The sequence below is a fragment of the Carcharhinus amblyrhynchos genome, chromosome 22 (genome assembly GCF_965287045.1).
Source record: "Carcharhinus amblyrhynchos chromosome 22, sCarAmb.v2.hapA, whole genome shotgun sequence".
Taxonomy (NCBI): domain Eukaryota; kingdom Metazoa; phylum Chordata; class Chondrichthyes; order Carcharhiniformes; family Carcharhinidae; genus Carcharhinus; species Carcharhinus amblyrhynchos.
In genome coordinates, this window is record NC_137345.1 from 18,961,266 (window position 1) to 18,975,296 (window position 14,031).

The 14,031-nt window shown below is 45.7% G+C and overlaps 1 protein-coding gene across 1 annotated transcript in view; it reads right to left on the minus strand.

Annotated features, from left to right (window-relative positions):
- LOC145356766 (zona pellucida sperm-binding protein 3 receptor-like) overlaps nucleotides 1-14,031 on the minus strand; it is a 170,734-nt gene that overhangs the window by 17,503 nt on the left and 139,200 nt on the right. The window contains exons 11-13 of the mRNA XM_080209634.1: nucleotides 11,442-11,627; nucleotides 10,578-10,757; nucleotides 4,522-4,707 (exon numbers count right to left, since the gene is read on the minus strand). Of these exons, the coding sequence (XP_080065760.1) occupies nucleotides 4,522-4,707; nucleotides 10,578-10,757; nucleotides 11,442-11,627 (552 nt within the window). The remainder of the gene's footprint in view (nucleotides 1-4,521; nucleotides 4,708-10,577; nucleotides 10,758-11,441; nucleotides 11,628-14,031) is intronic.

Consider the following 14,031-nt stretch of genomic DNA (forward strand, 5'->3'; position numbering starts at 1 on the left):
AAATAGCCTTTTCACTGCAAAGTGCAGAAAAAGTGGCTCCAGAGCTGCAAGGGACATTTGAAAGTGAGATTCTACAGAAATGGAGTGGAGTTAGTATAAAAGTGACCATTCCTCAACTGAGGGCAGCTGTGCAAGTAAGACATCAAGAGTTCCATGACTGTATCAAAACTCAGCTCAAGTCACCAGGCAGTTGAGGAAAAGCAATGATTTTCCCCAATGTGGATGAGATTATATTCTGGAAGGTTGCAAGTGCCAAAAGTCAGACCATTGTAGGCACAGCTGGGTGATTCAGCCAAGGCACAGTTGCAGGAGTCGACAAAACACATGTTCTCCTGAAGGAGGCCAAGACCAGTACCAGCCCATAGTATGGAGGTACATCCACTAAATGCAACTAAATCACATTATCATAGCCAAGGCTGGCCCAATGATGGTAGAACTGCTGGTAAATGGACACTTGTTGAAAATGGAGGTGGACACAGAAGCATTATTGGGGAGCAGGCAAATGAGTATTCGGCTTTTGAAATTGGAAAACACGAAAGCCAGACTAGTCACCTACACTGGTTTACCCCTAATGACCCAAGTGGCCTACTGATAGCAATTAGTCTCTCACTCATCGTCATACATCAGCAATGACGAGTCTAACGGGGGGAGATTGGCTCCAACAAGTCAGGTTAAATTTGTCAGAGATCTTCAGCTTGGTGAGGAAGTCATTAAGAGATATCCTCAAGATTTTCAGGAAAGATTTGGGAAGACTAAGAGCCCAAGCCAAATTTTATGTCAACCATGGTGCTGCTCCCCAATATTACGGAGTAACATCTGCCCCCTACTTCCTGATAGAGAAAGTGGAGGCTGAACCCAGGCACCTTGAAGATTTAGGTATTATAATGCCTCTACAATTTATGAAGTTGGCTGCACCCTATTGTCCCTGTCCTCAAGCCGAATAAATCAGTCAACATTTGTGGGGATTATAAATTAGTGGTCAACCAAGTCTCTAAATTAGACAGATATCCTATGCCCAGAATTGAGGATCTGTGTACAAAGTTAGCTGGCAGCCAGACATTCACTCAGTTGGATATGGGCCATGCCAAGAGTAAGCTACGACCCATACACACAAGGGCTGATTGGAATATATTCAGCTCCCCTTTGGGGTCTCATTGCCGTGTGGTATATTCCAGCAAGCAATGGAGAACATACTTCAGGGGTTAGCTAAAGTGGTGGTATATTTGGTCAATGTTCTAGTCACAGGGTTTGCAGAACAAGAGCGCTCGGCTAACCTGGAAGAGGTGCTAAAAAATTTTTTGAGACCTGGGGTATGCTTAAAAAGAGGAAAGTGAACCTTTCAGGCAAAGTGATCGACTTGGACTACTGGATGGGTGCAAAAGGTTTGCACCCTGTAGAAGGGAAAGATAAGGTCATCAAGGAAGCACCAGCTCTGAAAAATAACACAGCTGGAGATCTTACAGGCCGATCATGCCAGTCAATCGACGTGGCGAGCCTGTAAGATTGCGAGTGAGGCGAAAAAGTGTGATAGAGCCAGGTTTCTTGCCTCTAGCAAAAATATTGGCCCTGAATATCCCTCTTTAACTATTATTAGTGAGCCTGGGATGCAGTCGTCTGGGCTCACTTGCCCTAATGGTCTCGCCAGTGGACGTCCACAGCAGCTAGGATCACGTATGGCCCTCAGCAATGACGACCAGACATTGTGGCTTTGCCATTGTGACTGGAGGCCATTGAGCCCCCCTGGGTGGTTGGAGGCAGGGAGGGCAGTGCTCCTTGGGCAGCACTAGTCTGGCACTGCCAGCCTGGCACCCTGGCACTGCCCACCAGGCACCTTGGCACTGACCATTGGGCACCTTGACATTATCATACATAGTGCATTGGGAGATCAGGCACATGTGCAACAGCGCCCTCTAGCAGTCAGCGGCCGGCTTCCCGGCTTGAATAGACTCCATCCATTTATTCGACTGGTGAGAATCACACTTTGCCTCATTTTTTTTCCTAAGTGTGATACAATTTGAATTCTTCTCTTGCTGAAAAAATGTGTCTGAAACTCTCCCATTTCCAAGTTTGTTAGACACTTGTTTTGGTAAGATCATCCCCACATGAGATTATTAGGGATGAGTGAACTACTATGGGAAATTCATTTCAGTCTAGGCTGCCTTTCAGTTTCCTTGCATGACCTACTGTGAAAGAATCAATGATGGTCACTGACAGTATCCCAGGCTGAAAACTTCAACAAGGTATAACAAAATTATTGTCATCAAACCTGTTAGCCTACATTGACTCGAAGGAGGAACTCAACTTGACTCGTGAAGCATCCCCTTTTGTGATCTGGACTGTGTTTTCACACTGAGGGAACGATGGACTAGAAAGACCTATAGCATACGCATCCAGGACCCTCTCAAATGCCGAATGTGGTAGTGGCAAATTAAGAGAGAGGGATCGGTGGCCGTCTTTGTTGTAAAAAAATTTAATCAGTACATCCATGCTTGGTGCTTTATAACAGTGACAGATCACAAAACTCTACTCGGGCTATTCAAAGAGCATAAGGCAATCCCCTCTGTTACTTCGATCTGGATACAGTGTTGGGCTCTGCTAATTGTTGCTTAGAAGTGTTTTTTAGAGCACCGCTCCAAGACCTGAACAGCCAATGCTGATGCTTTTGAGTCACCTTCCGTGCCCATGAGATCTACTCCTCCGCTGGCACTAGAAGTTGTGATGACTTCAAATTTTTCAGACACCCTACATGTACTTGCAAAGCAGATCAAAACCAGAAGGCAAAGAGACCCAAAAGTGAAGCACCTGATTTTGAATGGTGAATCTGAGGACAATCCTTAGAGGAGATGAAGCCCTATTTTACAATAAAGGATGAGCTCAGTGAGTCAGCGGATGGTGTAATTTTCTGGGGGCCCTGAGTGGTTGTCCCTCAGGAGACCTCCCACCCACCTGACGAAGGAACAGTGTGTTCCGAAAGCGTGTGGCGTTTGCTACAAATAAACCTGTTGGACTTTGAGCTGGTGTTGTGAGACTTCTTTCTGTTTTTAACGCCACTGCAACGCCGGCATCTTCACATCATAGTTGTCCCTCATCCAGGACCACGTTCCATGCTCAAGGAGCTGTATATAGTGGCCACTCTGGAACACTGAAAATGAAAATGCTGCCCAGGGGCTACACCTACACCTGGCCTTGACTCAGATAACATGGACTTAGTGTGATCCATGCTAAGAGATTCAACAGCTACTTCCTTCAGCCTCTTTGTACCCAGGTGAGTGGGTGAGAATGCCTGTGGATTTTGCTGGGTCTTTTATGTACTCCATGTTCCTGGTAGATGCACACGCCAAATAGTTAGAGTCCATCACATGAGCTCCACTACTTCCCATGCCACAATTGAGAAGCTAAGTTGGACTTCTGTATATGTGGCATATCAGAAGTTTTGGTGACCGACAGCAGCACAGCCTTCACCACCAGCGAATTCCAAAACTTCATTCTTTCTACTGCAATCAAATATATTAAAATAGCCCCTTACTACACATCCTCAAATGGGCTGGCAGAATGGGCAGTGCAAACTTTTAAAACTGGCATAAAGAAACAGCTTGCAACACCAATACAGACCAAATTGGCTAGTTTCTTATATGATTATAGAACCACCCCCATGGTGGTGATGCACAATGTAGGGACATTTACCTGAAGGAGGATGAGGTGCTGGTTGGGTGAAGTACCTTGATCTGTTGAAAGCTGCAGACGCGACCTTCCCTTTGTATTAATAAGGCAGTGTTGTACCTAAGGACTGGCCGTGACGGGGTTATTACGTTCTAGCTTCGACCTGGTACTGGGACTTTTCCCTCCTCCCAACTGTCTCTAGGTGACCATCCCTTCTACCCTGTGGAGGGGCATGTGGATAAGAGGAAGACAGCTGGCACCATGGCAGCTGTACCTCCAGCTGCATTTGAGGCATTTTGCTGTGCTTTAGCCCCTCACACCAGACCCTCAGCAAAAGGGCAATGGTGCGATGCACAACCTGCTCCCATGCCATTCTGGAGGCTGGCTGTGGGGATGTTCATTGCTGGCTGGGTAAAGCACCTTATCAACATCTGGCGATTGCCTGTCACACAGTGATTGCACTCTCTGACAGAGGGAGTGCTTTACACAGCAGCCTCTCATTGACCATGTCAGCAGCTCTCACAGGTTGAGAATGTCCCTCACACTCTGCCCTTGTCTTCTTCAACCTGCTGGAGGAGACACAGAGTGAGACTGCTCAGCTTTGGAAAATGGAATCCATCTGCAAAATCCCTCTGAAGTGGCAGATTAACAACATTTATTGCCTTCTGACCACACCAACAGATTCACTTCTAACCAGGCCAGAAAAACAGGGAAGGTGTCGGGGAAACATTGGGATACGGACCTGACTTTTTCCCTGAACACACCGTTCACCAACTTGGGGGATCAAAAACCCCTCAGGATGTAAAATTGTTATTGCTTTATCTTGTAATTCTGTGATGAAGTTTCCATGTGGTTCCTTACCTCTTAGGCAGATGGGTATCGGTGGCTTGAAGGTTCCATTTTCGAGGCATTGACTTGTCCTTGTAGGTGGCGTGAAACCAAAGTTACATTTGAATGTGAGTTTTTCTCCAAATTTGTAATGAGTTTTATATCTTGGATAAGGTATTATTCTGCCATTCTCAATATTAGTGGGTGCTTCACAAATAACTGCAAGAGAGGAATGTATTAGTCTTCACTGGGTGACTGGTTATTGTCAGGAATGATATTCTTCCATTGGGATAGAAAATTATTTTTGTTCATTATTTCCTGAGTTGTTGTGACTTGCTTGTGAAGAATTTGCATTGTGGTCAAATTGAATGCTCTTACTCTGGTTTTAAGTTCCAACATCTTTCTCCCTTAATTTTGTCAGATGCTTTTTCTACTCTGGATTTATAATTTATGGATTGGATTTGACACCCAGAAGAATACAAATAATATTCTGCTCTCACTGCTGAACCCACTGTGCAATGAGTGTGAAATCTGCAACATTCAATTTCTCTCCCTTACCGTCAGGTTCTTGCCCCCATTGATTACCACGACTATATCAAATGCAAGACAGCTTGCTAGAAGTTGGCTTTATCCTGAAGGTGTTTCTGTAGCCTCCCCAAGTGATTCCCTTGCTCTACTGGGAACCAACCTTTACCATAACATATAGAAGCAGAATCAGGCCATTTGGTCCATTGAGTCTGCTCCACCATTCAATCATGGCTGATCAATTTCTCAATACCATTCTCCCACCTTTTCCCCATAACTTTTGATCCCCTTACCAATTGAGAACCTATCTATCTCTGTCTTAAATACACTCAATGACTTGGCCTCCGCAGCCTTCTGTGGCAATGAATTCCACAGCTACATCACCCTCTCAGAAAATTCCATCTCAGCCCAGTTCTAAAGGGTTGTCCCCTCAAATCCTATTCTCTTCTACTAATGGGAACATCTCCACATTCACTTTATTCTGGCCTTTCAGCATTCTGGAAGTTTCAATGAGATCCCCCTCATCCTTCTGAACCCTGAAGAGGATACTTTCACTTTGGGGTTCCTCACCGTTCTGACTTTTAGCTGATAGGATGGGGTGGGCATTTCAGATGTTCCGCTTCGGACTGGGACACTCCAATCCAGCCAGAGACGTCACTTGATCCCTGGATTTGAGGTGGGAGAATTGCTCTGTTCCCCCTTATGCCGGCAAAGTAGATCCCTAGGAACTTCAGGCCTCTGAAGTGGATCATAATGCAATATATTTTGACTGCGTGTCAAAAATTTCTGGGTTGGGGACGTGAATGTAGAAATAGCGACTTTCCAACTGCTCTTTCTGGAAATCCACCATTTAGTCACCCACCTCAAGGTTTCCCAACCAATTAGGGAGAGTGGGCAGTTGGAATGACACGGCCAAATTGTCAGCTGCCTAAAGGGACTACAGCATTTTGCAGAGAATCTCAGCAGCACTCGGAGTCTTGAGGATACAGCTTTCACAGTAGTGGTGAGGTGACCTGGGAGGGTTGCCTTCAGTTTCATTTGGGGAATTTGAGGGCTTGCACTGAGGCCATCTCTACAAAGAATGGGAGGAATGGATCAGCTGCTAAGCTGGAAACAGTTCACCAGAAGGAGCCAAGACTTCACAGGTGCTGGTTCAGCCACCAAGCTCTGCATACTGGCCTTTCCAGCATTCACCTGCATTCCTCAGGACAGCTCCTCCCCCTGCAGGAGTCTCACATTCCCATCTCAGACGTCAACAACTCAACCCATGACTCAGTCACTTTCCACTGACCGTTGCTTCCACTCCTCTACACACACACCGCCTGACCACTCGCACCTTTCTGCCCTTTCACCTGACAAAAGAGAGCACACAATTTGGTGAGACGCAGAGGAACATGACTGGGGAGGTGAGTGATGGGACTGGTGCCCACATTGACTGGTGCCTCGTTGACCAGTGGCAATGCATGCCCACCTGCTCCTCGCAAAAGGAGCTCTCGCCCCATGAAAAGGAAAGTGTGAACAGCAAACTGCCATGAGAGCCTGAGTCTCATGAGGCACTGATAGGCATTTCGAATTTGCTGGTTCCTCTGCTAGTGGGGCTTTTACCTCCCTTCAACTCTATGCCAGCGGCCATCCTCTCTTCCCTGAGGACGGACATGGACTGAGGAAAAGACAGGTTCTAATAGCTGAAATTCTCCAGTCTCGTACACCCCACCACTGCTGCCAGCAAGAATGGAGAATATTGCTCTCAGTCAAATTTCCATTCACAGCCACAGCACTGGAGAGTCCCAACTGCGGGCGAGGCTGGAGAATTCTGGCCAACATCTTTAATAGCTTCTAGCATTTTCCCGATGAAACTGGTCTAGTTTCCTGCTTTATGTCTTCCTCCCTTTGTGAATAAGAGACTTATGTTTGCCATTTGCCAATCAAATGGAACTTTCCTCGAATCTAGTGAATTTTAGAAAATTAAAACTAATGCATCAACTTTCTCCCTAGTCACTTCTTCTAAGACTCTAGGATGAAATCCATCAGGATCTGGGAATTCATCAACACTCAGCTCCAATAATTTGCTAAGTACAACTTGCCTGGTGATTGTAATTTGAGTCCCTCCTTCCCTTCTCATTTTTGATTTGTAGCTATTTCTGGGCTGCTACTTGTACCTGCTATAATGAAAGCTAATGCATAGAAACATAGAACAGTACAGGCCCTTCAGCTCTCAATGTTGTGCCAAGCTATGTCCAAACCCAAGATCAAGCTAGCCCACTCCCTATCATTCTGATGTGCTCCACGTGCCTATCCAATAACCGCTTGAAAGTTCCTAAAGTGTCCGACTCCACTATCACAGCAGGCAGTGTATTCCGCCCTCTGAGTGAAGAACCTACCTCAGACATCCCTCCTATAACTCCAAGCATGAACCTTATAGTTATGCAAATTCAATTGATCCACCAACTTCTTATTTTTCATTATTAACTCCACAGGCATCACTTTCTATAGGGTCAGCATTTTGTTAACACTTTTTTAAATGTTTATGGAAGTCCTTACTATCTGTCTTTATATTTCAAGCTAGTTTTCAGTCATAACTTAATTATGCCTTCCTTATTAGTCAAAGGGCTACCCTTCCATTCAATGCCTGATCTTTTAATCTGGCACTGGCTGCCTTTGAACAAAGGACCTTCTAGGAGCCCATAAGCAACCTTCCAGTGTTTGTTTGTTGTGTTCCCCTGATGATGAGTCTCCCACTTGCTGCTGCCAGTGGGGCCCGTATGTGGGCATTAACTGCCCAATCATTCATGCATGCTGAGGGCTTCAATAGGTGGCAGGATGGGAAGGGAAGAATGTGCACTGCTATCACATTTAATAAAATTACTCTGTCTTCAATTTCCAAACTCTTGTCCTCCCCATTCCACCACGATGTATTTTCAATGGTGGTCTGAGGTTTACATGTTGGATTCCACAACCAGCAGAATGCACATTTGGAAAAGTCAGTCATCTTAGATTAGATTGCAAAACTGTTCAGAATAGGAGTAAGCCATTCAGTCCTTCCAGCTGTTGAATTACATGATAACTCATGTGATGTTAGTGTACCTTTAAGGGATGTTATTTTAAATCATGCTCACAGCCTTATCTGATATCTTTATTGCTGAGCTGTCTAGGAGAAGCCCTTTTAATGCTACTTAAGTGCTTTTAAATGGGGATTGTTTATTTTTACTTTGGGAATTAGTTTTATGACACTGCATTGATAGGAGGAAGAACGTTTGCAGGTCAGGTGAGAGGAGCTCTTACATTTTTAGTTCTGAGCTGCAGGCTTTGGTTTTTTAGAAGGGATGTCAATCTGGAAAGAAGTGTCTCTCTCTCTCTCTCTCTCTCCCTGGTTTTGGGAGGTTCTGCTGGTTTAAACATACAAACACTGGAAGGTTGCTTATGGGATCTAGAAGGTCCTTAGTTCAAAGGCAGCCAGTGCCAGATTAAGAGATCAGGCATTGGATGGAGGGATAGCCCTTTGACTGATAAGGAAGGAATAATTAAAGTATGACCGAAACCTAGCTTGAAATATAAAGACAGATAGTAAGAGCTTTCATAAATAGTTAAAAAAGAAAAATGTTAACAAAGTAAGTTCTGGCCCTATAGAAAGTGAGCCTGTGGTGTTAATAATGGAAAATAAGAAGTTGGTGGATCAATTGAATTCCTGGAGTAGAAAATCTGCTTTTGGTGGCTTGATCAGAGAGTCTCCCTGTTGTTCTGGGAAGTTGTTCTGACTTCAAACTGTTCTTCAACTTCAACTGCTCGGCCCCACTGTATGACCTCGCCAGGAAAGGTTCTCACCGTCAAGGAATAGACGTGCTCCCCATGAACGGGGCACAGTCGACGGCCTCACCGATGGAACCGGAGACCATTGCAACCCCTTGGGGAGGCCGAGGGCAAGAGGGATGCCTCTTGGGCAGTGCCAGGCTGGCAGTGTCACCCTGGAACCTGGGCAACGCAAGGGAGCGTTGCTAATATGGGGCCAGAGCTAAAGGGGAGGGCCAGTGGGGGCTGAACTATTGGGGGCAAGTTCTGTGGGCGCAGGGCCAGTATGGGCAGGGCTAATGGGGGAAGGACCAGTGGGAGAGGTGCTAATGGGGAGAGAGAGCCTGCTGCCACTCTGCAGTGATCAGCGGGGGAGAGGTGGAGGGAGAGGGGCCCACCACCACCCTGTAGTGATTGGTGGGGGAGGGCAATGGGTCTGCAACAGATGGGGGAGGGGAGTTTGCGATCGGTCTGGGAATCAGATGGGGTCAGCGGGGGTTGTATATCAGGCCAACGGCCCCCGCGATTGCAGGGGTTGGGGGAGCTACTAGAGACTGCCTGCACTAGCAGGAGCCTGAAAGCTTTCTCTAACGCCCACGTGCAGCATCAGAGGCCTGCACCTGCGCACCGCCTCCCTCTACGGTTTTTGTGTTAAGCTGCACCCAAAGGCTTCTGCAGCAGCAACAGCGAGGGGGGGCAGGGGTGCGGGAGAGCCTGAAAATACATCCAAAAGACAGATCTGAAACTCTCCTGGTTTCATGTCCACCCAGCACTTAGAAACAAAATGGTAAAATCGCCCCCTCCCTACAGTGCAGAAAGGGGCCATTCAAGCCATTGAACCATGCATTGATAACAATCCCACTCAGGCCTTACACTCATAACTGCACATATTTACCCTGTAAATCCACCTGACACTCTGGGCCAATTTAGCATGGCCAATCAACCTAACCCACACATCTTTGGACTGTCAGAGGAAACAGGAGCACCTGGGGGAAAGCTGTACAGATACAGGGAGAATGTGCAAGCTCCAAACAGACAGTGACCCAAGGCTGGAAGTGAACCCAGGTCCCTGGTACTGTGAGGCAGCAGTGCTAAACAATGAGCCATCTTTTAGCCAACTTGGCGTGGTGTTCAATTTTGTTTCATGACAATCCTACAAAATGCCTTGGCATATGTTATTACTTTAAAGGCATTATGTAAATGTACATTATTTTTGTAAATCCCACACTTCCCTCTGGGGCATCATAGGAGCCCATAAGCAAATTTGCCAGTGTTTATTTGTTGTGTTCCATTGATAATGAGTCTCCCACTTGCTGCTGTATTAATGCCAGTGGGGCCCGTAAGTGGGCAATAACTGCCCAGTTATTCATGCATGCCAAGGGTGTCAATTGGTGATAGGATGGAAAGGAAAGAATATGCACTGTCATCAAATTTAACAGAATTACTCTGTTTTCAATTTCCAAACTCTTGTCCTCCCCATTCCACTGCAATGTGTTTTCAATGGTGATCTGAATTTATTCAGTATAAATGGTTGACATGTTGGATTCCACAACCAGCAGAATGCACAGGAGACGCATTTGTTTATGCTGAATCTTACTGTTTTGGGATACACCAAAATGAATTGTAAAGAAATTTCAGCATGAATTGTTGTGTAACAACACAGAGAAGAAAATATATATATGGCATAGGGACTGAGGAAATACTGGGCCATCTTCTTTCAGATAGAAAGTTTAGAAACATGGCTTAGAAATACTTTTCAACCGATAACAGTTACCTACTTTCTTCACAAACAGGTGGCTCTGGCACAAACATGTTATTCTTCTTGCACTGAATTGAACTGGAGCCTTTCAGATTATAGCCATAGTTACACCAGTAATTGATTTTTTCATTCAAGGCATATACGTCACTCTCCTTTTCCATTTGTCCATTAGCGATGAACCCAGGTCGCTTGCATCCAGCTGCCAAGGCAGAATTGCATTAGTCTCACAGTAAAAAAATGAGCTGATTCCAGTTTGCAGCAGGGCTCGGACTAGGTACAAGCTTGGACTAACAAGCAACAGGCAACTAGTCGCAAATGAACACCATGCAATAATCTCCCTGTACAGGAAAACAACCTCACTTGCACATGCAACAGCAAAGCCATCAACATCCTGGACCCACTGAGTAGCAGCTTAATTGGAACAGCCATAGCAGCAACATGGCTGTCACAGCAGGTTAATGCAGAGTGCATGGAGATGCATGGCTCATCTTATGAACCTTAACTTCACACAGACAGTGTGGCTGCCTTGCCTCTGACTCTCCAGCACTTGACTGAAGGTCTCAGGAATGTGCTGCCCTACACAGTTCTCACCCAGCCTATGTGGGAAGGTCGGGTGAGGCAGGATTCGAGAGATTTCCAGCTAAGGAAGGAGGAGCTGGGTGGTAACCTGACTCTACAGGAGGTCAGGCCATTTGTCTTTTAGGGTTTATAAACAATACCCCAACCTCCCTATGCCCACTGGTTGCAGGGTGTGGGTGGTGGGGGTTGCCTGCTGATGGTAAGTGTCAAGGCCATTATTTCCATATCCAATGTCTGAAACATAAAGTTCTTTTCAATAAAAACTCACTTGATTCTGTTTTAAATTTAATGAATGGTTGCTTACTTAAGTTGCAGGAAGGTGGCGCTGGCAAAAAGTCATTGTCCTCAGCGCACTCAATGATGTTGTCACCGATCATTTCATACCCACGTTGGCACCTGAAGGTTATTGTTTCACGATATTTATATGTGGGTCCAAATCCTGCTACTATAAGTGCGCCCTCAGTCAATTCTGGGCGATTACATTGGACAGCTGTCAGGAAAGTAATGCAATGCGTTAGCATAAGCTGCAGTATGCGAACAGTGATAGATCTTTCCGATTTCAGGCTCTTTCTGATGGAGGTAACTTTTCTTCAAAAAACAGACTGTAATTTCATCAACTCAAATCAACACTTAAAAATATACATTGATTAAGTTACATATGTTCTTAAAGTTTGCACTCTAAACCTTTGATCCTTCCTTCACCCACTTCTACCGATGGCAATTGAAATCTCTGCCGTGCTTCAGAAATCTCTGGGCAGCATGGTAGCACAGTGTTTAGCACTGCTGCCTCATGGCGCCTGGGAATCTGGTTCGATTACAAGCTTGGGTCACTAGTCTGTGTGGAGTCTGCACATTCTCCCAGTGTTCGGGTGGGCTTCCTCTGGGTGCTCCAGTTTCCTCCCACCGTCTGAAAGGTGTGCTGGTTATGTGCATTGGCCATGATAAATTCTCCCTCAGTGTACCTAAACAGGTGCCAGAGTGTGGCGACTAGGGGATTTTCACAGTTATTGCCGTGTTAATGTAAGCCTACTTGTGACAATAATAAATAAACTTATAAACTTAAACCATGCAGTAGTTGCAGTTTGGATTTACTCAAACAGGTGATTTCTGGCCTATATTCTATATGCAGGGTCAAGAGAAGCATACCACACCTGTGATTTTTCCTTAAAATAGCTGTGGAGCAGTTAACAGTGATGAGACAATGTTAACAGTGTGGAAGAGCTGCACGGTAAGGCTAATTGTCCATTACAAGTGAAGGCAGCACTGCAAGGGACGGCACGGTGGCACAGTAGCTAGCACTGCTGCCTCACACTGCCAGGGACCTGGGTTCAATTCTGGCCTCGGGTCACTGTCATTGTGGAGTTTTTCACGTTCTCCCCACATCTGCATGGGTTTCCTCCCACAGTCCAAAGATATACTGGTTAGGTTGATTAGCTGTGCTAAATTACCCCACAGTGTTAGGGAGTATAGCAGGGTAAATACATGGAGTTAAGGGGACAGGGCCTACATGGGGTTGTGGTCAGTGCAGTCCTGATGGGTTGAATGGCCTCCTTCTGCGCTGCAGGGATTCTATGATGAAGAGAACAATAAGTTGGATGGCAGGAAGCTTTCCCCAGGGCAACTGCTGGTGCAAAGTTTACAATTGGTAGGAGACAAGTAAAATGAGACCCTAATCTTAAAGAATCTTTGTACAACTGTACCAAATTACACTTCAGTGGATGGACCAAGGAAATGAGTGAAGAAAGGATCAATGAAAAAAGCAGACTTCAGTTGGGGACGATGCATCTCCATCTTGATTTCAGCTAGTGACAGAAGTGTGAAGGATAAAAAGATGCACCAAATAGCACATGGATTGATAATGAGGTGGGATCTCACAAAGAGATGGAAACTACAGAGAAAAGACTGTGGCCAAACTTTTCCATCCTTCCCCTAGGCACAATCTCCTCGTCCTGCTGATGGCGACCCCCACCAACCTGTGGTGCTTTTCTCAGGGCAGAGGGTGGACGCACGGCACCCAAATCCTAGAGACATTGATAAGACTGGAAGATCCCACCGCCAGCTAATGGCGGGCCGCCTCCGACCAAAGATCTGCAAGTTCGGTGGATCGGCCATGCTAAGTTCGCTCTTAGTGTCCGAAAAATGTGTAGGTTAAGTGGATAAGCCATGGTAAATGCACAATTACAGGGATGGACGGGAGGGGGTGGGTTGTGAGGCTTCAGGCCAGGGTAGAGGTATCAGGAGAACTAGCAGGGTAAATAAGTAAGGTTACGGGGATAGGGCCTTGGTGGGATTGTTGTCAGTGTAGACTTGATAGGCCAAAAGGCCTCTTTTTGCACTATGGGAGTTCTATGGATTCTATGTTTTAGTCTTGCATGGTCACCCCTCCCAACATCCCCATCTTTGGTTTGTTAATTACTGTTCAACGGGTTTGCGATTTAGGGTGCTCTACTACACTGGTGTCACTGTATCAGTGTAAGTTGTTGCTGTGGTGGTTAATACAGCTGCTTTTCAATTGTAGATACAATGGGACCTCAACTGTGTTGGAAGATTTGAATGGCAATTGGTCAATTATTGGGACATTGGGAAGGGCAACTGCAATGGGAATTATGGTACTATGGAATATAGACCACAAGGACAAGCTTTCAGGAGGGATTTGATGTACTGTTCTTCGGTCACACAGATCAGTAGTTGATCAGAAATACGTGAGTGTCCAAGTGGCAGCATTTGTGCATTAGGCATTACCTCCATAGGAAAATGAAAGAGGTGTTCAAGTTTGAGGAGAGTGGAAAGTTGATGGAATTGTTTTTAGAGAATATTTCAATGCACTTAATTCAAAATATATCTGGGAGACAATGTAACTTGAGCAAAAACATCTAGGCAGTAATGGTTAACTA